General features: G+C 33.8%; 1 protein-coding gene across 1 annotated transcript in view; it reads right to left on the reverse strand.

Moving 5' to 3' along the window:
* The window catches only part of LOC143401644 (uncharacterized), a 742139-nt gene that overhangs the window by 648433 nt on the left and 66956 nt on the right, over window positions 1-26750 (reverse strand). The window contains exon 5 of the mRNA XM_076859301.2: window positions 16374-17201. Coding sequence (XP_076715416.2) covers window positions 16374-17201 — 828 coding nt within the window. The remainder of the gene's footprint in view (window positions 1-16373; window positions 17202-26750) is intronic.

Here is a 26750-nt window from a genome sequence, read left to right on the forward strand (position 1 = left end):
GTCTGCTGCTAAGGGTGACATCTTCCAAAGTCAGCGCTGTGCTAATCACACACCACTCTTTCCTCCACTCCATGGTGGTGCTCCAAGAAATAACAGGCTCTGAAGCAAAACAAGTCCTTCCCTGACATTTCTACATGGGGTTCTGTGCAGAGCTAGTCCTGCTAAAAGTTTAGACCTTACATTAGTTAAAAACCACCCAGCAATATCTGCAGGTGTGTGCCTATGTTTGCATATTCAACCCAGGCTACAGCTCTCTGTGAATAGTACCAAACATACATATGTATCATACTAATTACACAATTTTACTGTCTCTCATAATAAGTTAAGCACATGAAGAGTGTCAGAAGCATTTTAACAGCAAATGGTGATTTAGGTGGGTATTTAGGGGTGCCAATTCTGGTCTTTTGTTTCTAAATCCCTAACATCAATATCAGTCTGGAATTTGAATACCAACAATCACAGGAAGTGGCATCATTCAGAGAGCAAACAGGGAGATGCAGAGTATGTCTTCCTCATTCAGTGCAGGAGACTCTAAGGAAGGAAGCCAGGGAAGGCAGGGCAGTTTTGGCAGGGAGGTTGAGACAGAGACACTGTGTGTTTGTGTGAGGCAGAGCTGTAAGGAAGGAAGGAAGGAGGGAAGGAAGGAAGGAAAAAGGGAAGGAAGGAAGAAGAGAAGGAAGGAAGAAGGGAAGGAAGGAAGGAGAATGGCCTGAACTCTCTCCAGGGAACAAGAAAACCCTTTAGAAATTCAACTATTTTTTTTCCTTTGAGTGTTTAGGATTACATAACTGCCCTAACATAGCTCTCTTTTCTTAAATGTAAGAATTGTTCACATTAAATAAAAATTTGCCTTGGAGACTACATTTAAAATATGCTAGAAAATTAATCTTATGGACAACATTATATTCTTAGTAGGAGATATTACCTACCAGATTACTCTCCTGGATAAGACAGGAGTATTAACAATTATTACACCATACAAGGCATTTTCCCTGAAATATGACATTGTCATACACTGGTCCATTCAATTAATATGTACAGTCCCAAACTGTGAGTTGTGATTAAATGGTAAGTAATAGGCAAAGTGCCTACCTTTCATATGACTATTTTGATGTTTTACCACAGACAAAACTTACGTGAAAACATGCAGGATAGAACATAGGTTTAAAACATCGGTTTTCATTTAAGAATACAACCTAGAAGATTTTTTTAAAATATAAATCTATAAATGCTAAATTCTTATTTGGCCATTCATCTTCTTTCCTTGGGTATTTCATATAATATTCAAGGAACATACAGTCTTAAATGTTGTGCTTTCATGTTGACCATCTTGAATGTCAAGATAAGATTCAAAATATTTTAACTTTATGAACCATGTAGTGAATAGTACCAAACATACATATGTATCGTACTAATTACACAACTATGTGAAAACTCTAAGGCTAGATCCTGGGATGAGGAGTACTTTAAGCCATTGTGCGTTTTCTAGCTTGCATGGTGATTGCTCTTTAATTTAGAAACTGTGTGATTACCAACAATTTCTAAAAAATATTCTATAATTAGAAGGAGGCAAATAACTACAAAGTACTCATATAAGCATATATTACATTAATACATCTGAATAAATAAAGCACGTGAGATCACAAAACAAAAACTTGGACCTAAAACTCCTCACACAGCTATGAAAAGTGCTGTAATTACAAAGAAAAATAATTGTCTTTTAGGTCCAAAGCATGTGGTTTCAAAGTCCTGTAGCTAATAAATGTCTGTACCTTCTTTATTCCAAATTTATTGTTGTGCATGCATTATTATACTTTGTTTGAAGAATTGTGTTGATCTAGTGTTTCATTTCAAACAACTGTCTTAAAAGTACTAAGAATTTTTCTTGTAACATTCAACACTAATTGTATTAGTAGCATAGTGATATGGTGAATTTTGAGCCTACAGGAGAAGTTTATTTAAAAATTTAAAATTATGTGTCACTGAAAAAGTAGAAGATATATTAAAGCTGACCTTATTGTCTAGGAAATAGAAATATTTGAAAGAAATTATTTTCAGGTATTTGGTCATTTGAGGTACTGATCTGTGTATAATAAGTAAAATTTGTATTTGCAGATTTATGGAACTATGCTTCAAAATATATGTGCCTTGAGAGAGAATATTAGTATATTTAGCTTCTACATCTATGTGTAGAAAATTTACATAATATCATAAATATCACATGATTTGTGTAGAAATACTATTCACTGTATCTTTATAGTATTGGGGGCACAATCATGGATTTGGTATTTTTGCTTCAAATATATTTTGTTAAAAATAAACAGAACTTGGCCATAAAGCTTTTTGTTTTATATTATATCATCAATTTATAGTAACATTATTATTCTCTTTCAAGCACAACTATATATAGAAAATAGTGATTCTTTTTCTTGGTGCCATGTTATCTTCCAAAATTCTTATCCTTTGTGAAAAACAATGATAACTTTGTAGTGCAGAATTACATCGTTATAAAGCCTATTTTATTTCCTCCAATTTTAGTCATGGATCTAAATTCACATTAAAATGTATTGGACATTTTTGATTGTGTATTATCAGCCCATAAACTAAGCTAACTATTTTACTTAGAGATCTGGATCTTCAAATATACAAGGCTATCTTACCCACAGTGAATTAAAGGAACAGTCAAAGAGAAGCATAGAATGAGATAAACATCCACATAAAAAGAGGAGGTGATCTCCAGTGACAAAAGACTTCAAAGAACTTCAGGAAAATAGAAAGTATGGAAGTAGATGAAGGATGCATTTGAGTTCTAATTAGGTCTTCCCAGGAGGTAGATTAAGACCATGACTAGGCATCTTGGATGTCTATAAGTTAGTGTGCTTCAGATCAGCACAATGGAAATAAAGGGAAGGAGGGGCTGGGGATTTGGCTCAAGCGGTTAAGTGCTCACCTGGCATGTGCAGGGCGCTGGGTTCAATCCTCAGCACCACATAAAAATAAAATAAAGATGTTGTGTCCACTGAAAACTGAAAAAAAAAAAAAATATTAAAAAATTCTCTCTCGGGGACCCAACATGGCTGCCGGTAAGGAGGCAGCACTTTCAATGCCTCTGCAGTAACGGGAGCAGAGAGGCCCATTAATTCACCTGCATGCAGCCTGCTGAGGGACTTCTAGCAAAATTCCGCTGAAAGGAGACCTGCCGGGAATTAGTAAGTCTATTAGAGGGGCCACTTTGTCCCAGACGAGTGAATCTCAGCGAGTGAATCTCAGCAGCGAGGATCCCGCCGGCCAAAGCCGAACTCACGGCCAACGCCGAACTCCCGCTGCCCACACTTTGCAGCGTACTTACAAATGGCCACAGCCTGCTTGGGCCCCAGCCGGCCTAGCGCAGAGGCGGTTCGTTCGGCACTGCAAACGACCACCCCCTCCCCCGCCGGCTCGGCGCTGTGAACAACGACCCCCCACCCCCCCACCCCCCACCCCCCGCGCTCATGTGAACAGCTCCCGCGGGGGCACAGTCCTGCCGGCCCAGCCGAAAAACCGCTGCTCACACATTGCAGCGAGCATACGGAAGGCGGGGCCCTGCCTTCCCAGCTCTGTGAGCCGCCTTTGGAGGTTTGGCACTGCAAACAACCACCCCAACCCCCAACCCCGCGCTCGTGTGGACAGTCCCCGCCTGCCGGGCGCTGCTAAAGGCCCCGCCTGCCCGGCTCTGGCACGGGGAATCAGGAGTGTCGCGGGACCCGCGGCGCGGAATTCCGGCTACCGCTATCACCAGTGCTGACAACTGAGGTCTCTTGCACCAGCTTCCAGGGGCGTGGCTACCAGAGGACAAGCAAATTCGCTGGGGGTTCTCAGCCCCAAGCTCTACAAACTTAGGGTCCAAGGGAATGGCAAACAGGGAGAATGTGCCCAGGCGTTCTTGAAAACAGGGCTCACAGGAGCAGCAGACTTGGTGTGTAGCCAATATTGTGGTGAGCATCACCGGTGCACTCAGGATTAGAGACCCGCCCAGTCCAGGAGGAAGAGCTGCTGCACAGTGACTGGCTCCCGCCTACTGAGAGGAGAAGCGTGTCCCGGTGGGCACAGCTCCACCTACTGGAAGAATAGTGAATCGAACTCTAAGACTGCATGTATTAAAATTTTTTTTTTATTGGTTTTGTTTTGTTTTTGTTGTTGTTGTTTTCCCCCAATTTTTTTTAATTCATTTTATTTTATTTTTTAATACTAATTTTCATTTTTATTATTGCGATTATGATTTCTTTTTAATTCTTTTTAATTTTCTGTTTCCTTTCTCTCTCTCTTCTTCTGTCTTTGCATTTCTTTTCAATTCTCATATTCCCCCTTCCTTGAATTCTGCCTGCTTACTCTCATTCTCTTTGGTGACTTATTTCCTCCCCCTATAATACCTTTCCTCCCAAGCAGCAAATAAATTTATAGGAGTAATCAGCAACTCAGTAGTCAAACAGAACAAGAAGCAATATGAAAAAGCAAGGAAGGAAAGGAGTACAAACAATGCAGGAAGGCCTAAATACCCAAGAGGATATAGATTCATCAGAAAAATGGTCATATAAAGAACTCAAGGAATACCTTAGACAGATGGAATGGAACCTTAAAGAGGATACGAGACAGCAAATTCAAGCAGCGAAAGAACACATTGAGAACGAATTACAAAAACAGATAAAAGAAGAAGTTAAGCATCTCTATCAGGAGATAGAGATTATAAAAAAGAATCAGACAAAAATCTTAGAAATGAAGGAACTTATAAGCCAAATTAGAAACTCAAACGAGAGCATCACTAATAGAGTGGAGCAAGTAGAAGCCAGAATGTCAGATAATGAAGACAAAATATATCATCTTGAAAAGAGTCTAGCCAACTCTGATAGGCTGGTTAAAAATCACGAGAGAAGCATCCAAGAGATATGTGATAACTTTAAAAAACCAAATTTAAGAGTCATCGGGATAGAGGAAGGCACAGAGATTCAAACCAAGGGAATGTGTAATCTACTACATAAAATAATTACAGAAAACTTTCCAGAAATAAAAAAGGAAACAGATATACAAATTGTAGATGCATACAGAACACAGAGCATACAAAATCAAAGTAGACCAACACCAAGACACATTGTTATGAAGATATCCAATATACAGAACAAAGAGAAAATATTAAAAGCTACAAGAGAAAGGAGGCAGATTACATTCAGGGGTAAACCAATAAGGTTAACAGCGGATTTTTCATCACAGACACTGAAAGCGAGAAGATCCTGGAACAACGTATTTCAAACACTGAAAGACAATGGATGCCAACCAAGAATTCTGTATCCAGCAAAATTAAGCTTGAGGTACGACAACGAAATAAAAATCTTTCATGATAAACAAAAGCTAAAAGAATTTGCAGCCAGAAAACCAGCATTGCAAAGCATCTTGAGTAAAACACTACACGAGGAAGAAATGAGAAACAATAACCAAAGCCAACAGTGGGAAGTGCCCCAGTAAAGACTGACGGAGGGGGGAAAGCTAATCATGGAGAAATAAACTAAATTAAAAAAAAAAGAGAGAGGCAAATAATCAAACATGGATGGAAGTACAAACCATATAGCAATAGTAACTCTAAACATTAATGGTTTAAACTCTCCAATAAAGCAACATAGACTGGTAACATGGATTAAAAAAACAAATCCAACAATATGCTGCCTCCAGGAGACACATCTGACTGGAAAAGACATACACAGGCTGAAGGTGAAAGGTTGGGAAAAAATATACCACGCACACGGTCCTCGCAAACAAGCAGGTGTGGCCATCCTCATATCGAACAAAATCGACTTCAAGACTAAGTTAATCCAAAGGGATAAGGAAGGGCATTATATACTGATAAAAGGAACCATTCACCAACAAGACATAACAATAATCAATATTTATGCACCAAATAATGGTGCTGCGACGTTCATAAAACAAATTCTCCTCAAGTTCAAGAATCAAATAGACCACAACACAATAATTATGGGTGACTTCAACACACCTCTCTCACCATTGGATAGATCCTCCAAACAAAAGTTGAATAAAGAAACTATAGATCTAAATAACACAATCAATAACCTAGACTTAACTGACATATATAGAATATATCAACCATCATCAAGTGGATATACTTTTTTCTCAGCAGCACATGGATCCTTCTCAAAAATAGACCATATATTATGCCATAGGGCAACCCTCAGTAAATATAAAGGGGTGGAGATAATACCATGCATTTTATCTGATCATAATGGAATGAAACTGGAAATCAATGATAAAAGAAGGATGGGAAAATCCTATATCACATGGAAAATGAACAATATGTTACTGAATGATCAAGGGGTCACAGAAGACATAAAGGAGGAAATCAAAAAATTCTTAGAGATAAATGAAAATACAGACACAACTTATCAGAATCTATGGGACACAATGAAAGCAGTTTTAAGAGGGAAATTCATCGCCTGGAGGTCATTCCTCAAAAAAAAAGAAAAACCAACAAATAAATGAGCTCATACTTCATCTCAAAGCCCTAGAAAAGGAAGAACAAAACAACAGCAAATGCAGCAGAAGGAAAGAAATAATTAAAATCAGAGCGGAAATCAACGAAATTGAAACAAAAGAAACTATTGAAAAAATCAACAAAACTAAAAGTCGGTTCTTCGAAAAAATAAACAAGATTGACAGACCCTTAGCCATGCTAACGAAGAGAAGAAGAGAGAGAACTCAAATTACTAACATACGGGATGAAAAAGGCAATATCACAACAGATGCTACAGAAATACAGAAGACAATTAGAAATTATTTTGAAAACCTATATTCCAATAAAATAGAAGATAGTGAAGACATCGATATGATTTGCCCAGACTGAGTCAGGAGGATACACACAATTTGAACAGACCAATATCAATGGATGAAATTGAAGAAGCAATCAAGAGATTACCCACCAAGAAAAGCCCGGGACCGGATGGGTATACAGCGGAGTTTTACAAAACTTTTAAAGAAGAATTAATACCAATACTTTTCAAGTTATTTCAGGAAATAGAAAAAGAGGGAGCTCTTCCAAATTCATTCTATGAGGCCAACATCACATTGATTCCGAAACCAGACAAAGACACCTCAAAGAAAGAAAACTACAGACCAATATCCCTGATGAACCTAGATGCAAAAATCCTCAATAAAATTCTGGCGAATCGGATACAAAGGCACATCAAAAAAATTGTGCACCATGATCAAGTAGGATTCATCCCTGGGATGCAAGGATGGTTCAATATACGGAAATCAATAAATGTTATTCACCACATCAATAGACTTAAAGATAAGAACCATATGATCATCTCGATAGACGCAGAATAAGCATTCGACAAAGTACAGCATCCCTTTATGTTCAAAACATTAGAAAAACTAGGGATAACAGGAAATTACCTTGACATTGTAAAAGCTATCTATGCTAAGCCTCAGGCTAGCATCATTCTGAATGGAGAAAAATTGAAGGCATTCCCTCTAAAATCTGGAACAAGACAGGGATGCCCTCTATCACCACTTCTATTCAATATAGTTCTCGAAACACTGGCCAGAGCAATTAGACAGACGAAAGAAATTAAAGGCATAAAAACTGGAAAAGAAGAACTTAAATTATCATTATTTGCGGATGACATGATTTTATACCTAGAAGACCCAAAAGGGTCTACAAAAAAACTACTAGAACTAATAAATGAATTCAGCAAAGTAGCAGGATATAAAATCAACACGCATAAATCAAAGGCATTCTTGTATATCAGCAACAAAACTTCTAAAATGGAAATGAGGAAAACCACTCCATTCACAATATCCTCAAAAAAAATAAAATACTTGGGAATAAACCTAACAAAAGAAGTGAAAGATTTATACAATGAAAACTACAGAACCCTAAAGAGAGAAGTAGAAAAAGATCTTAGAAGATGGAAAAATATAGCCTGTTCATGGATAGGCAGAACTAACACCATCAAAATGGCGATATTACCAAAAGTTCTATATAGGTTTAATGCAATGCCAATCAAAATCCCAAAGGCATTGCTTGTAGAAATAGATAAAGCAATCATGAAATTCATATGGAAAAATAAAAGACCCAGAATAGCAAAAGCAATTCTAAGCAGGAAGTGCGAATCAGGCGGTATAGCGATACCGGATTTCAAACTATATTACAGAGCAATAGTAACAAAGACAGCATGGTACTGGTACCAAAACAGGCAAGTGGACCAATGGTACAGAATAGAGGACACAGAGACCAATCCACAAAGTTACAACTATCTTATATTTGATAAAGGGGCTAAAAGCATGCAATGGAGGAAGGATAGCATCTTCAACAAATGGTGTTGGGAAAACTGGAAATCCATATGCAACAAAATGAAACTGAACCCCCTCCTCTCACCATGCACAAAAGTTAACTCAAGATGGATCAAGGACCTTGATATCAAATCAGAGACTATGCGTCTGATAGATGAAAAAGTTGGCTACGATCTACATATAGTGGGGTCGGGCTCCAAATTCCTTAATAGGACACCCATAGCACAAGAGTTAATAGCAAGAATCAACAAATGGGACTTACTTAAACTAAAAAGTTTTTTCACAGCATGAGAAACAATAAGAGAAGTAAATAGGGAGCCTACATCATGGGAGCAAATATTTACTCCTCACACGTCAGATAGAGCCCTAATATCCAGAATATACAAAGAACTCAAAAAATTAGACAATAAGATAACAAATAACCCAATCAACAAATGGGCCAAGGACCTGAACAGAAACTTCTCAGAGGAGGACATACAATCAATCAACAAGTACATGAAAAAATGCTCACCATCTCTAGCAGTCAGAGAAATGCAAATCAAAACCACCCTAAGATACCATCTCACTCCAGTAAGATTGGCAGCCATTAGGAAGTCAAACAACAACAAGTGCTGGCGAGGATGTGGGGAAAAGGGTTCTCTTGTACATTGCTGGTGGGGCTGCAAATTGGTGCGGCCAATTTGGAAAGCAGTATGGAGATTCCTGGGAAAGCTGGGAATGGAGCCACCATTTGACCCAGCTATTGCCCTTCTCGGACTATTACCTGAAGATCTTAAAAGAGCGTATTACAGGGACACTGCCACATCGATGTTCATAGCAGCACAATTTACAATAGCTAGATTGTGGAACCAACCCAGATGCCCTTCAATGGATGAATGGATTAAAAAAATGTGGCATCTATACACCATGGAGTATTACGCAGCACTAAAAAATGACAAAATCTTGGAATTTGCAGGGAAATGGATGGCACTAGAGCAGATTATGCTTAGTGAAGCTAGCCAATCCCTAAAAACAAATTCCAAATGTCTTCTTTGATATAATGAGAGCAACTTAGAATAAAGTAGGGAGGAAGAGCAGGAAGAAATGATTAACATTAAACAGAGACATGAGGTGGGAGGGAAAGGGAGAGAAAAGGGGAATTGCATGGAAACGGAGGGAGACCCTCATTGTTATACTAAATTACATATAAGAGGTTGTAAGTGGAATGGGAAAACAAACAAGGTGAGAAATGAATTACAGTAGAAGGGGTAGAGAGAGAAGATGGGAGGGGAGGGGAGTGGGGATAGTAGAGGATAGGAAAGGCAGCAGAATACAACAGTTACTAGTATGGTATTATGTTAAAATGTGGATGTGTAACCCATGTGATTCTGCAATCTGTACTTGGGGTAAAAAAGGGAGTTCATAACTCACTTGAAGCTAATGTATGCTAATGTATGAAATATGATATGTCAAGAGCTTTGTAGGGTTTTGAACAACCAATAAAAAAAATAAAAATAAAAATAAATAAATAAATAAATAAATAAAATTAAATAAATAAATAAATAAATAAATAAAAAATTCTCTCTCTCTTAAAAAATATATTAAAAAAGAAATAAAGGGAAGGAAGCACGTTTGGACACACAAAATTTGGGGTTGCAATCTAATCTCAAAAGAGGTTACTGCTTACTGAAAGTGAAATTTTGGAGCTGTCTTGCACTCTCATATTTGTTCCTACTTGAGACAAGGAGTGTGATTTACATGCGTTTCAAATGTCTTGGGTGTATGAAGCCTTGAATGGTCATAGCCAGAAACACTCTCTTCTACTGATGAAAAAATTTTGAAAAGGCCACTTTCAGAAATTGTCTGGAAAATGAATCCTTTGGTCCTAATGGTCCCATAAAGCACAGTTCCCTATAGTGACACCACAAAAATTCACTTTTCAGTCTAAGTTCTGTACTTAGTTTATGGTACTAGTGAGACTCTATTCCTGAAGAAAACTTACAAGAAGGGAAAATAGTTCAATTAATTACAGTTTTGACAGCTCTGTAGACTGAATGTCAAATTAATGGTCACCTTGTGTCTCTTTGCTGTTAATTTGAGATCCCCTAAATGTACTTCTTTTGGTCTCTACAACTTAGCTGATGGAGTGAAATTCATACTCATCCACAAATCATTTGAGCCTCCTCACCATAACTTTCTCAAGACACAACTACTGTACTGGTCCTTTTACAATTCCTGTAGGGCAAGTGAGTACTAAAAAGTAGAGAACTGAATCATCTGTTTGCAAATTGAATCATCTGAATTTTATCTCCATTGCATCATGGAATCAATGTCGTTCTGGTAACAAGAGTGAATTGACCTAGCTAGGATTGTAATTCCTCCTCTTGCTTTCCTTTTTTTTTTGTACAGAGAATTTAGTTTAGAGTCCACATGTGCAGTTTAAATTTTAGTTGGAATCTTGTTAGACATCCTGTTGGAAAAGTGTCCTCTTAAATAATTAGGATTTCTGAAACTGGAGGATGCAGAGGCATGGTGTAAAAAAATATAATTGCCAAGTGGGTTAATGGAAGTGATCGTGAGTGAAGACTCTTCAACTTTGACACTCTAGCTCCTGGATTTATGTAGTCTATCTCTTGGTAGCACAACCTGATATACTGATGTAAAATTTAAGAAGTGTCAACAACACCTTCACCTGTTCCAAAATTCTACCAGGCCAGAATCTTGTTGTTTCTTTTGTAGGTGATAATACAGTGAATACCATGGTCATAGACCCATAGTAGTATCTTTATTTTTGTTAAGTGTGGTCTGATTCAATTTTAGGCATGATCTATTGGCACTTTATTAGTGGTGCTTGCTTATCATTTATTGTCTGTAAAAGCAAAATTTAAAAAAAAATTCTTGGGTTTTTTCTGGTTAAAATTATTTCTGGGTTAAAAGAGGTCCACTTGTTAATTTATTATGAGAGAATGATGAAAAGAATGATGCTGTCACAAGACCTAGAGATAGACTTCTCCTCCTAGCTGGCTGGATATTTGGAAGAAGCATTTGATAGATAAAATGCGGTGACTGGAAACCACTATGGTACTCAGTCCTCATTCATCCTGTGCATTATCAGAGGCTGGATAAAAACAACTAGCCAAGTCAAGTTGTCAACTTGGTTGTCTTGCACAATGTCCATGATGTATGTGCTTTGCTATTTGATAGCATGAAATCCCATGATATTTACACTGCATTGTTTCTCTCAGAGATCCATCTTGCTTACTGTATCCCCCAAATTTTATAGTCTTCAGAAGTTCCTTCTAGACCCTTGACAAGTCTTGATTTCTTCCTATTTGTTTATGTACCTTCTTACCTGAGGTAATTTCTTTTTCCACGTGCAATTAAGGATGAAGTGTGCTGCCTAGTATTCCGCTCTTTGGAAAGAGTTTTTTTCATTTTTTAAGGCTAACCCTGAAAGATACTGTACAATGGTGCTATTTTATTTCCATTTACTTTTAAATGAAGCTAACTCATATTTATTTCTAGTAACATTTTGATACAGGTTGGCCAATTTCCCCTTCTATCTGATTCACAAAGGGACCTTTTCCCAAAGAAGAAAATGAATAGGTGTTGTATCAGTTCTTTGCTCTGAAATTGATTGGTGTTTTCTGAGAAAGAGTGTAACTTCGTGACTATCTTCTTGGTTAGTTATTTGCTTAGTTATTGGTCATACTCTACATGTGTGATCTCAGGTGAAATGTCAAGGAAGATAGAGAGTAAAAGAAGTAGAAGCTATCAATTGATTATACTTTTGTAACTGAAGTAAGGTTTTTGAAGTACCATATGACCTGCATATCTTTCTGCCTTCCATTTAAAATCAAAATATAAAATTCATCTATATTTTTATGTATCACAAATAAAAAACTTCTAAAAATAAAATTTACACCTATTTTTTATAATCCTGTTCATGATTTCTCTATTTTCTTGAATATATGAATTTTTTATAACTGATACTAACTTGATAATCTGTGTCATTTCCTGGTTTACAAACACTTATTGATTTTTGTCTCTTTTTAGTTATAGTTGGCCTCCAGTGACTAAGGGAAAGACCCTTCCTGTATGCTCCTCCCAGCCCTGCTCCAGACTCTCAGCTTCCCAGACCCTCATGCAGTTGGTTATAAATTTTTCCAGAAGCTATTTAACTGTCTACTTTTCAGGACTAAAAAAAATTTAAAAACTAAAAAAAAAAAAAAAAGAGGCAAAATGTGGAGAGAGAAAACAGCACTTTTTTTGTAATTAGGCTTTTTAAATTTTTTTTTAACATTTGTCTGTTTTTAATGTGGGTCAGTCACTGATACTTCATCAAAATAACAGTTTCTTTGTCAAGTTTACATGAGCAATGAATAGCCACACCCTCAGAACAAAACACACACATACAAAAAAAAAAAAAAAAAAACACAGAATCATCTTTAACCTAACTTTTTATACAGTGTCTCAGATCCCTGTAACTTTGCACACAAGCTTCTGTGTTCAGTTGAACTGTAACTGCTTTTTGTATTTGGAGAGAGTGTGACTATTGAACTTGAAACTTTTATTCTGGGTGTCTTGGTGGTTTCTGGTGAGATTAAGTGAGTGAGAGGGTGAAGGGAATGTGGGGAGTTCTTTCCTATTATGACATGAAGTTTCCCCCACAGTCTGCTCTCAGCTGCCAGACCTCAAGTTTTTCTCACAGTGGTATACTTTCATTATTCGTACTTCCCTTTTACCCATAATTTTTAACAGCTGTTTATCAAACTGCAGTTATTAAAAACAATTTTTAAAATAAAGTTATAGTTCACCTTACCAGTCTGCATTTATTGCTTATGGTTTCACTCACCTGCTATGCCTGTTTTTGGTGTCTTAAAAACAGACATATTATTTTCCATATTTTATCCAGTTTCCTACATGTATATACTGAAAAGAAAATAAAATTTTAATATGCTAAATATATCTACAGAATTTCTCAAGTAGTTATGCTTAAAACAAAGAGAATATCCTGAAAAGAAAAACTATGGTCAGCTTCAATTAAACAAGAATAGAACCCAAGTATTTATCATTAATGATGGTTTATAGATGATACATACAGAATAACTTCAACATTTAAAGGAAAAATAGTATTCAACCTGGTATTCTAAACTGAAGCAGACTGTCCTTCAATGATAAATAAAAATAGATTTTCATAAATGATAAAATTCGAAAAAGCAATTTTCTATGCCTCATTTCAAAGAGAGTTACTCAATACAGAAGAAAAATAAAACAAAGGGAACAGAATTTGTGGACAGAAACAGTGGCTCTAACTACAGAGCTCAATAAAGTTCTGCTGATTCTGTAGTAGACCTTGAAAATAGTTGTGTTAGCATAACTCAGTCCTACATTTAAAATGATGCTTTAATAGTAATATTAGCTAGTAAGTAGTCAAGTGATTGAATGTAGCAAAAGTTAGAAGATTCTAGTGATCTATTTTTCTCACCACAAAAAAAATGAATATTAGAAAATACAGGAAAAACAAAGTGATGAAAAAGAAAGTAAAAACCCACTAAACACAAATAATTAAGTCAAGTTCTGCATATGAAACACAGTAAAATGTGCACTTTTTGTAACATTTAATGAGATATAAGAAAGTGGTACTGATTGTTCTTGGTGGTAAGAACATCCCTCCATGAGCAGCATTCATGTTCTGATATTGGATGTCAGAAAGGCTAATAAATTAGAGAAAGAAATCATTCTTACTTCTGGTGTGCGTTTTGCGATGAAAACTATTTTAAAGTCAAATTTGTGAAAATGCTTACTGGTTTTTAACCTTCATAAATTTTCTGTAGACAAAGAATGCAACACATAATTATTTTTAAAAGAGAATAAGTAACTGATGAAGCATGAACACAGAGACTTGAACTATTAAAAAATAGAGTGAGGTGTGGTGGTCTCTACAGATGCTGATACTCAGAAATAATAAAGTGTCCCATGTAGATTAAGCAGGAAATCACAGGTCACATATCATTATGATTACATAAATGATAATCAATTAAACACTAAAGCCTATTAATATTTGATTCATTAGGCCTGAAGAGAAAAAAGTGGCCCCAGAAGCTAAATTGCTTTTTCTCCCATTGCAATTGGAAAAAAAATAATGGGAACACCTAATACATTGTGAAGGGTCTTCTATGTACATATTTCAAGATTATGGTCATTATTAGACAACTAGTAGTAGGTATGGCTAAATTTAGTTTCCTTTTAAAACTTTACATAGTTGCAGATAGAGTGGAGGCTGCTGATTTGGGTCTAAATTTTGGAAACTACTGTTTTATATGGTACTGGGGATTGAAACCAGGGGTGCTTTATCACTCATATATATTCACAATTCTTTAATATTCATTTTGATACCTGGTCTCACTTAGTTACTGAGGCTGGCCTTGAAGTTGTGATTCTTCTGCCTCAGCCTCTATGATTTTTGAACTTACAGGTATGTACCACCACATCAGGCCTGAACACTGCCTTTTGATTTTTTACACACATCTAATAATCAAAAATATTTTAAATATTCCTGCCTTTTCTTTGATATAAAATATTCAATACTAACTTTCCAAATTGGTTTTCACCCTAATATTCTTTTCTTGAAAAGGCCAATCTTCATGTTAAGTAGTTATCCTTTTTTTTGACCATATCATAATATACTAATTAGATTCTATTTTGAGTTAGCAAGTCAATTTTATATATGTTTTAGAAAAACAAATTGCCATATATTGTTCTCGTTATGCTCTTAATGGAAGTACCTTCCTCTTAGTCATCATCAAAAGAAAGATAAGACGACATTTAGTAAAGTCAAAAGCTAAATTCCAACAGTTGGCCACTTCTCCTTTCAACCAGATGTTTATGATTTGATTGCTTTTTAAAAATTTCTTCTTCTGATTGCTCTGATGGCCTTTCCTATGATATTTAATAGTCAGCTCCATTTAAAAGCACTACTTTATGTGAAAAGTGGATATTAAGAAAAATAAATATCTGGAACATACTAATAGTACTCAATGTTTCTCATGATTATATACAGCTTCCTCCCACCATTCTGGGATTGCAAATCATAGAGCTTTCAATGACTTCCATTCCTCACTACATTTCACTAATCAGCTAATGCAGAATTATTTTCTCAACAAATTTGTATTAAATAAGTAGCAATTTAGACAAAAACCAGATATAATTTACACCTGTGAAATTAAAACAATATATGTGGCAGTTTGCCAAAGAATACTTGGCATATTCAAAAAATAAAATGAAGAAGTTTACCAGAATTGTTGCTTTCCTTTATGTGATAGGGGAAAATTTAGTGTCATGTTGTTTCAAAATGACATTGACAGTTTCCTTATGAAAAAAAAAATAGTTGTTATTCTTTAACGTAGATTTTTTTTTAACCCATTTTTTTTTTGCACACTGAGAAGGTATTTGCTGGGGTCAAACACAGTGAGATACTGATCAATCAATTTTATTTTCAACTAATGGTGTAAAACGCATCTCTGACACATTTGCAATTGTTTTCATTTTATATAAAAGCCTCTTGCACACTCAGCATGAGAAGAGGTTGCTCATTAATTTTGGTATCAATACTGGGTCAGGTACATTGAAAAGATGTTGAGGAAATTACACCTATAAAGATGGAATCTCCCAAATCTTTATTTTCATCTTTTTCGTTGTGCTTCTGCTATTCATATTAGTATGTTAACTTTAATTTGCATTGTCCATACAGTTTCTTAAAACACAAGACACTTAGAATTGAGGAAATCACATATAGCATGTTTATTTCATAAACTGATATAAGATTCAATAAAAGACTGCAGCATTATTAATGTATATTTTATTAAAATTCTATTAAATCACAATGTGACATAGAGTATTAAAATTTTATATAGCTAAAGATTTTTTTAACAATGAATGATGGGCACCCTAAGCAAGTGTGTAGTTTTGACTGAAAGCTTTGCCATTTTCTTTACATTTGTAGGGCTTCTCTCCAGTGTGAGTTCTACTGTGGCAAATAAGGCCTACTTTATGACTGAAAGTTTTGCCACAATCTTTACATTTGTAGGGCTTCTCTCCAGTGTGTGTTCTGCTGTGGCAAATAAGGAGTGATTTTAGAATGAAAGCTTTGCCACATTCTTTACATTTGTAGGGCTTCTCCCCAGTGTGAGTTCTCCTGTGGTAAATAAGGCCTACTTTTTGACTGAAAGCTTTGTCACATTCTTTACATTTGTAGGGCTTCTCTCCAGTGTGTGTTCTGCTGTGGCAAATAAGGGGTGACTTTACACTGAAAGCTTTGCCACATTCTTTACATTTGTAGGGTTTCTCCCCAGTGTGAGTTCTCTTGTGGCAAATAAGGCCTACTTTTTGACTGAAAGCTTTGCCACATTCTTTACATTTGTAGGGCTTCTCTCCAGTATGAGTTCTGCTGTGGCGAAGAAGGTGTGATTTTAGACTGAAAGCTTTGCTGCAATCTTTACATTTGTAGGGCTTCTCTCCAGTGTGAGTTCTTCTGTGCCTAAAAAGGTCTGTTTTTTGACCAAAAGCTTTGCCACATTCTTTACATTTGTAGGGCTTCTCACCAGTGTGAGTTCTGCTGTGGCCAATAAGGTGTGATTTTAGACTGAAAGCTTTGCCACATTCTTTACATTTGTAGGGCTTCTCTCCAGTGTGAGTTCTGCTGTGGCGAATAAGGTGTGATTTTTGACTGAAAGCTTTGCCACATTCTTTGCATTTGTAGGGCTTCTCTCCAGTGTGAGTTCTACTGTGGCGAATAAGGTCTGTTTTTAGACTAAAAGCTTTGCCACATTCTTTGCATTTGTAGGGCTTTTCTCCAGTGTGAATTCTCTGGTGGTGAACAAGGCCTGATTTTTTATATGATTTCTGGTGTTCACTCTCATTTGTAGTTTTCCATATTTTCTTTTGTTGTAAATAGTCAAGATCACAACTTTTATATTTCCCACTTATCACTTTGTGAAATATATGTTTTATGCCCTTTTCTGATGAATATTCTTGGGTATCATGAAGAGTCATGGCTGAAATAAACAAAAATAAAAAAAATATCTATTAGACAGGGATAAATATATTTTGCATACATAACATGAAATTAAGATAAAATAAGTACATCAGGAGTAAGTCCAAATCATCATAAAGAAAAAAATATATCAGTTTAATAAAAATGTATAGACAAAATTATCTTGAGAATATTACCCCAATTCTTGTAGAGACCACAGTATCCAACATGAGTACATCATTAAGAAAAGTAATATAATAAAGAGAAAGTAAGTATGTTACTTTTATCATCCACAGCCTTTTGTCCTCCATAAGATAGTATTGTGTATATAGAAAATATCTACCAGCTACCTTCACTCTCAGTAGAATAAGAGAAATGTAAAACATATACAAACATTTGTGGCTTTTTCAAAGAGTGTCCAAAAACTGGTTTTGGTCTACCATGACATACAGACATGAAAATAACTAGTATATTTTAAGTGATAATACCACAAATATTCAACAAGGGTAAAGAGGCTATGGACTCTTAAAAAGAAATATGAACAAAAAATTTACTAAGAAATATACACATATATGTCTATAAAATTTTCCATAAAAACATTTAAAAAGACTATAAAAACCTTGCATAGCCTATGGCCATAATACTTGGATGAAGTCAACACATAACAATCAAGTATAATAAATTGATTTTTATATTTCTAAATTTGTGTGATATGATGATTTCTTTCATTGACAAATACACCTTTGTTTATTTCCTAAATATATCATGTATTTTCTACTATATGTACAAGGTAAAATGACTAAACAGAATGATTTAATGCACAAAAAAAAATAATGAATTAACATAATCATTTTTTCATATAATTATCAGTTTTGTTCTTACAAGGTATTGTATTCCTTCTAATAGTATTTATAAAGAACATAATACACTCACCATGTGGTAAAAACTCTTGAACCTCTTATGTGCAATAAAATTTAAAAAAAAAAATGAGACTTTGACTATAATATCAACCCTACACAAAACACAGTACCTGGTGAGCAAAATTTTACTCACTAAATTTCTGATTTCCAGACTTCCACATGTGAATCAAATGCTCCTGCAACTTAATCTCTGCCTACCACATTTCACTTAATGCAAAGTCCTGCATATATTTCTTATAACATTTTAAAAGATAAAATATTTTTAAAATTGAATAATAATAGTATATAAGTTCAATATTTTTACTCATTTGATCTTTGATGGGCACCTACATTGAGTCCCTAGCTTCAAACTGAAAACAATATGTGCACTAAACACAAAAGCAGAGGTATCTCTTCAATTTTCTGATTTAATTGTTTATGGATACATATTTAGCACTGGCATTTCTGGGTCTTTAGGTCATTCAACTTTTAATTCTTCATGTGTAGTGCTTGAGATTAACCCCCCCAATTCTATATCACTGAACTACAACACAAGTCTCTTTAAAATTGTTTGAGTCATGCTGTTTCTAAATTTCTATGACTTCTCTCAAACATAAAGTACTTTTGCATGGCCTCCCAATTAGCAAATATTAGAAGGATGTAGCACTGTTCTTGCCTATTTTTATTTATTTAAAAGTTTTTTATACTTTTTTCCCATAATGGGCTATATAATCTATGGTTGGCTCTTTTAATGAACAAATAAAAATAATACAGCAAATATAAACAAAGAGAAGCATGGCTTAATCCAAGTGACAAAAAAGAAAAAAAAAATTAAGAACTGAAAATTAGGATACTGGCAGTTATGAATTACTCAAAGAAGTCTAAATAATGGGGCTGGGGATGTGGCTCAAGAGGTAGCGCGCTTGCCTGGCATGCGCGGGGCACTGGGTTCGATCCTCAGCACCATATAAAATAAAATAAAGATGTTGTGTCCACCGAAAAGTAAAAAAAAAAATTTAAAAAGAACACTAAATAACTATTTAAAGAAAGTTTAGACAGTGAAATTGAGATCAAAAATATTAATATAAATAAGCACAAATTGTGTATGTGAATAATTCTTTAGGAAAAAATGAGAGGAGCATTCCTAGTGTGAAAGCTGAAATTCTACCAATATGGGAGAGGCTTATCAAGCAGAACCAAGTTTAAGACAAGTCTAAGCAACTTGTGAAATAGTGTAAAAATTAAAAACCCAAAGGATATATAAAGAGAAGTGGTATATATATATATATATATATATATATATATATATATATATATATATATAAAGAATCTAAGCATGCCACAATAAAAAGCAATGATCCAGAAATTAAATCATTAATCAAAATAGAAAATAATAAGAAATATAGAAAACAACTTACAAAGTAGAAGTATAATGAATTTTTCACTTCAAAATATTTATGATTATCAATGCAATATTGCAAAACACAAAACAAAAGAAAAAAATTTACTAACAGAATTGAATCTAAAGAAAGAAACTGCCAAGTCTGTTCCAGCAGAGAGCATGGAAAGAAACCAAGCATAATCTGCTCCTAGAGGCCCTATTTGTTTAAAGGTGGATAATGCCCCTCCCTTTACATCTCATCCTTTTGCACAATTTTTAATCAATAAGACACAGTTTTAAATCAAGAAATTTCTTATAATCCTTTTGGACAAGCTTTTGTTGAGTGAGCAAATTGTATCCTAATACTTGCCTTTTAAAACAGAAACAAACAAAGATCTAGCCTCTCTCATATTAATATGCATTAAATATTGTTTTATTTACAGTTAATGTGCTCAATATACAACATAAAGTTAAATACTCAAAATTGGTCATCTTCAGTGAATAGACATTTTATTCACAAACATCCATTACCAAAAAAATTAGGTAATATATAAGACTCCACCTGACCCAGCATGACATGATCCTATGCCTTTGATCACATGGGGAAAAGCATAGACTGCTACACTATGCCAACATCTCCTGTTTGGACTCTAGCTTGACGTATGAAATATAGCAATTATAAATGTACATCAGGGACTTCACAAGCTGATTAATAAGTTTCATTTAACCCTGGAAGAGAAGAGTCCCTCCAAACAAGAGAATAATCATTCTCCTCAAAAGAAAAGAAATGTTAAAAGAGGAACCCAAGATACTATAATTTCAGTTACTTGGGGTGATATAAAACCATTAACAACCTCAGCTCAACAGGTGTTGGCTAAAATGAGGTTAGAATGTGCTCTAGATAACTTTCTTACTGCTTTGATTGGTAAACTCACACAAAACTCTGTAAATGCTTTGGTCTTAGTAACAATGTTGCTCCGTTTTTGTACACCAGCTGTGGGAAATTCAGTACTGTCAGATCCTGGACTTCTAGAACCCATTACAATATCTTGACTCACTTGGATAAAATTGTTACATACCTGCAAAAATGTCTCATGGTATTCATTGATGTCTTAGCAGAATAACTGTGTCCTTACCATCCACAAAGAATTTAATAGGTCACCATCCTGCACAATTTATTCATAAAATGTCTATTCCTCTTGATAAAAACTCTGATTCTTCAGTGAATCTTCTAAGGCAAAATTTGTTGCTTTGACATTCTCCTTAATGGGTTCCCCTGGATTAGCTCAACGGGCTTACAAAACTACTATGAAACTTGCCTATGCTACCATAAAAAGTATTAGTCATGCCTCCATGGCTGTTTAAATGCTTCATGAAGAACAAAAACATTGTCAAGTCATACTTGACAATCATGCTGCAATTGATTGTCTGTTATTGCTACATCATAAAAGATATCAGAAGTTTAATAAAATGTGTTCCTTCAATTTAAGTGATAATAGTAATTTTATTTCAAAAGAGTTAGATTAACTTAAATATATCATTAGTAAGGTCCAACAAGATGATGGATGTTTAGACTTGTTGGAATGGCTAACTTCATGCTTACTCAATTTCATCTGGGTCAAAAAATATTCATAGGTGAATGTTTACTAATGTTGGCACTTGCTGTTGTTTATGCCTGCCCAAATTTGCCCCCACCAGCATTAAGGAGATAAGTAATATTATTTATTCAAAAGGCCTTAAAAAAGGAGGTGGGCTGTCGGTATTTTTACCTTGGAAATAGACAGGGTGATGGTAACTGGCACCCTGAATCCCACAATGTTAATGCCCAGCAGTTTCTCCCTGAAGGTATTAAGACAACTCTACAGGTGCACTATCTAGTTTCTGTGGTAATGTCCTTAGGGAGAAGGGGCTCTATGTTTGTATTAACTGTACCTTATCTTGGTTAGCTAGCACTTGGGTTAAAATAAGGCTGGGTGACAATGTATGAATGGTAACAGAAGCTATGTGATTTGGGGGTATACTATGTGCAGCCAAGAAGAGGAGTGGCCAGTTTTTTCTTTTTTTTCTTTTCAATGTGTGTGTGTCTCTCTCTTCTGTTTGCTTCTTTACAGGTTTCCTCACAAGAAGATTTGTAAGAGACCATGCTGGCCCTCACAACAAAAGGTAAGTTTTGGTGGTTAATATGAATAAACTGGGACATTACTAAAGAAGAAAACAGAGGACTACAAAGAATTTGAAAATGTAATAAATATAGGGCAGTATGTGTTCAATGATTACAATAAAAAGAAATAAACATAATCTTCTGAAAATTTTTTCTGCTGAATAACTACTCTGTCAACATTTTTTAGTTTGGTTTTCTCCATTTGAACATCTCAACTGTGTCCCCTGCTATGTCTAGGCTACAATAGTTTACATCACCAAATTATGTTAGGTACTACTTATCTAAAGTGAAGGATGTATAACACACCAAGAAAGAGAGAGATTAAAGAATAAAATAATATATATTAAAGAGTAAAATATCTGTATGAAAAATGCCCTTTTTCTTTGAAACACAAATCTGAAACTCATTCTTACAGAGAAGTTCCCAGAAGACACAACAGAAGTAAATTAAATAATAATTAGTAATTAAAATATTTAAAAGGAAATTAAACTTACCCAGGAAGGCAAAGTTTCTATAGTTCTCTAACATCACATCTTTATATAAGTTTTTCTGAGCAGGTTGAAGGCATTCCCACTCCTCTTCAGTAAAATCAATGGCTATATCCCTGAATGTTAACAGTACCTGAAATAAGAATAGGGAAATAAATAAACACATTGACCACATGAACATTTGCACAGTCTGTAATGTCATTGAAGTTGAAATGAGAGTTAGTAGACTATCATGTAGGTGGTGTTTAGGAACACAAAGATACCATTATCTACTTCTGCAGAAAAAGTGATTTAAGTTCAAAAAGTATATATACTCCACATTAATGAAACACAACATAAAACTCAGGCATTACCACAGAAATATATATTTTATAATTTTTATATCATGATGTAAATTATACATACTGTTCAGATAAGAAAATTATGGTAATTAAGAAAGGGAATCCTCAAATTCTAATTGTACAACCACTAATCAGACATTTACTAAAGTGTAAAATCTTATTTGTTATTTCTCTGATAAAGCTGACTGTTCTTAATATGCAGTAAGATCTCTAATAATTTCAATACCAATGGTATAAGAAAAAATTTTGAAATGTAACAAGGTAGACAGACCACTTAATGGAACTATTTAATAGTGAATTTAAGTTCAAACATTTTATGGTATTTGTATATGTTATTAATATACAAAATAGCAACAAAAATCCTGTTTGGATTTTCCTTTTTATAATTTTAACATTTTTTCACATACAAAATATGTGATATATATATGTGAGAAATATATATATATATATATATATATATATATATAAACTTTGATTGATGTATATATTGTATGATCTTTATAATAGAATATACAACTTAGCTCTTCAAACAAATAATTTTTTTATTTTTATTTTATTGGTTCTACCTGATAGTAAAATCAATTTTTATGGTATAAAGCATGCATGGAATATATCTTATCCTAATTAAAATCCTGTTCTTGTTGGTGGCTATGATGGTAGGATTCACTCAGATATATATATATATATCTTTAATATTTTTATCCCTTCCCTTTTATTTATTATTTATTTATTTATTTATTCATTTATTATTTTTTTTTTACCATTGTGCAATCTACTGATCTTCTTTTCTTACCCTTCCTCATTTTATGAGCTTTAGATTTTACGTATCAGCAATAACTTTCAACCTTTGGTTTTAAAGAAATGGTTTGCTTTTTTTAGCATAAAATCTCCAGATTCATCTATTTCCTAGCAAATATTATAAAGTAGTTCTTTGTTATGGCTGATTAATAGTTTATTGTATACATAAGCAACAGTTTTTTATCCTGTCATCATTGAATGAACTCATTCATTATTCAATGGTTGGTTTTATAGCTTAGCTATTGTGAATTGTGCTCTATAAACTTTAATGTGGCTGTGTCAATGTAGTATGCTGATTTTATATCCTTCAGGTGTATATAGTGCAGTCAAAAAATTGAGTTAAGTAGTGGTTTCATTACTTTAAAAATATGCGTACAGGTTATTATCTTTCACTTAGACCTTCACACAGCTGCAATAATTGGAATTCATCTAAACCTGAGGTTGAAAATAAAACATACAGAAAAAAATTAGTAAGCCATAAAATGATTAAGAATTTATTATCAAGTCATCCATCCCAATGAAAAGTAAATTTTATAAACTAAAAGTAAAGAAAATATTAAGCAAAAGAGCAAAATTAGAAGCTATTGAAGATTAATGTAACACAGAGAGAGTTACCAATATCAATGTTGGTGCTTTTAAAAAGCAAATGGGCCAGGTCTAGTGATGGACAACTGTAGTTCCAGTGACTGAGGAGGATAAGGAAAAAGGATCATAAATTCTAAGACAATATTACATATAATATTGTCATTATATATATTGTATTGAGCAACTTATTGAGGCACTTAGAAACTCAGCAAGACTCTGTCTCTAAATATATTAAAAAAAAAAAAAAGACTGAGGATGTGGCTTCATGGTTAAGCACCCCCTGGGTTCAATCTTCAGTACAAATTTTCAAAAACAGCAGATACAATTAAAAAAGCACTAGCAAATTTGAAAATTCAACAAATAAAAATTATGTCAATTATATAATACATAATTGCAAATATATGCATATATAATTATTTCTCACTTGATGGAAATTCACTCTGAAAAATTTATCCAAAGAATATTCTGCAATTTTTCAATTCTCTGAGTGTAATGACAAGAATCTATATGGTATAGACGAGTGCATGGCTAAGATATTTGCTATATCCACTGTTGTACATAAAGTTCACTGCTGACCAAAACACCATGATGCCACATGATTGATGTTATGAAGTTAAATCAATCAGGGTAGACCTCATAATAAAATAATTGGTGGAATTACAGAAAACAACAACAACAATAAAACTCTTGGTAAGTCTTTTGTTATTTAGGCAGTAATACATAATGAAGATTACAGTGCAGGAAGAGGAAAAATGCTAGAATATTGAAAAAACAGTGTGATAATAAAATGCTATTTTATCCCTTCACTCATAAAACATAACAACTTATTTTGACACATTAAATGCTGAATATAAGTTATTAATAAATAATACTGAAATATTTAAGAAAGTACAAAGCTCAACAGTTTACATACATAAGATAGGGTGCATATAGAGTTTCACACCTGAAATATCTTCTATTCTGGAGTCTAAGGCATGAAATTCAAAATTTAAGGCCAACAGAAAGAATTGAGCAAACCCCATCTGGAAATAAAATTTAAAAGAGAGCTGAGGATATGCTCAGCAACAGGACACTTTGGTTGAATCTCTAATATCACAAAAGAAAAAAAAAATAGTTTTTTGTTTTCAAAATTATACAATATAATATGTTTAAACTTATAAATTACAAAATATTAATATAAAAATCTATTCATCAAATGATTACATTAAAAGGTGCAAAACTGACAAGGTAAACAAAAAACTAATTTTCTCACATATAATCAAAACTTATAAGAAGAAAGAAAAAATAAAACATTGCAAAAGAAGAGCAGAATAAATTCTTGAAGAGACACTTTAAAAAGGATATATCTAATTGTTCAATAATCATTAAAACTCAAAATCTTTAGAAATTAGGTAACATTGAATAAAATCACATCATATAGATGAATTAAATAGTATTGATGAATATGTGGAATAAATGCATTCACAAAAAAGGAAAATAAAAATTTAAGCTTTTATTATCCATTTGTAGAAACTGTTTTGTAATTAAATGTATATGATACACCCACACAAGATACAGAGACTAAAATTACAGCGACTATACATATGAGAATACAGCCATATTCCTCCAGAGTTGAAACAAAGGGGCATGGTTAAAGAGGAAGAAACAATTATTAAATTTTATAAATAGTAAATTCTAGAAGCTAGAATTTTTGTTGATGTATTATATCCAGTTTGACAAATAGTATAAAATATCATGTATGTTTTATGCTGATGTCACATGAATATTGCATTTCATATGCAAGTATATTTTAAAAAGGAATATGCAGTATTTGAGAAAATAAAAATACAGAAAAAGCACATAAAAGTCTCAAATATTCAACATATTTACAAAGAAAACTGTGATAAAAATGACCATTTTCCCTAATTTAACCTATAATAATAACTGGTCAAAATTTTACCATGATTTACTTTTTGTTAAAGAAGAAATCAAAACAAAAACTTCTAAAATTCTCCTGGAAATTTAAATGTATATAAAATTAGCCAAGAACTCTCTCATATATAAGAGCAAATGTACTAGTGATCATTACCTGACACTAATACATGTTATAATATTACAATAGTGTAGTAATTTTAAGATAAAGAAATCACAATACAGAAAACCACATAGGGTAATTCATATGTATGCAAATATCATTTTTATTGTTAAGTCTTGTAAGTATATAAATCAAAACATATCAATAAAAGTATTAATGTGAATGAATGCTACAATCCAACCTCAGTAGATGTTAGAACAAGAGACACAGATCACAAGTAGGGACTTGTGTGCAAAATATGTGTAACACTGGAATTATACACAAGCATTCACCAAACAGCAGATATAAAGAAAGATAATTTTTAAAAAGATAAAATAAAAATAAAAGCAGAATACAAACCTCCCTCCATTTATGGATACACCAAAGAAATATATACTCCTGTTTTCAGTCCTTCTTAAAATTGTAAAGGAATTAGAGGCACACACGTTGGAAAACTGAAAAAAAAAAAGAAAATCTACCAAGAGATGAGTAGAATGCACTTGAGCATCATCCTGAGTTGAGCAATAAGCCATATTACTAGAACAAAATGCCCAAATCCAGTGTTAATAGGAATAAAGGAAGACTGATTTGGGTTTGAAATACAGCATATTTAACTCTAAATTTCCTATAGTCTAGCACAGTGTTTCCTTCTTCCATATCCATAATTGGAGTACTACTTACTCTTCCACTTTTT

Source organism: Callospermophilus lateralis, chromosome 6, assembly GCF_048772815.1.
Source record: "Callospermophilus lateralis isolate mCalLat2 chromosome 6, mCalLat2.hap1, whole genome shotgun sequence".
Taxonomy (NCBI): domain Eukaryota; kingdom Metazoa; phylum Chordata; class Mammalia; order Rodentia; family Sciuridae; genus Callospermophilus; species Callospermophilus lateralis.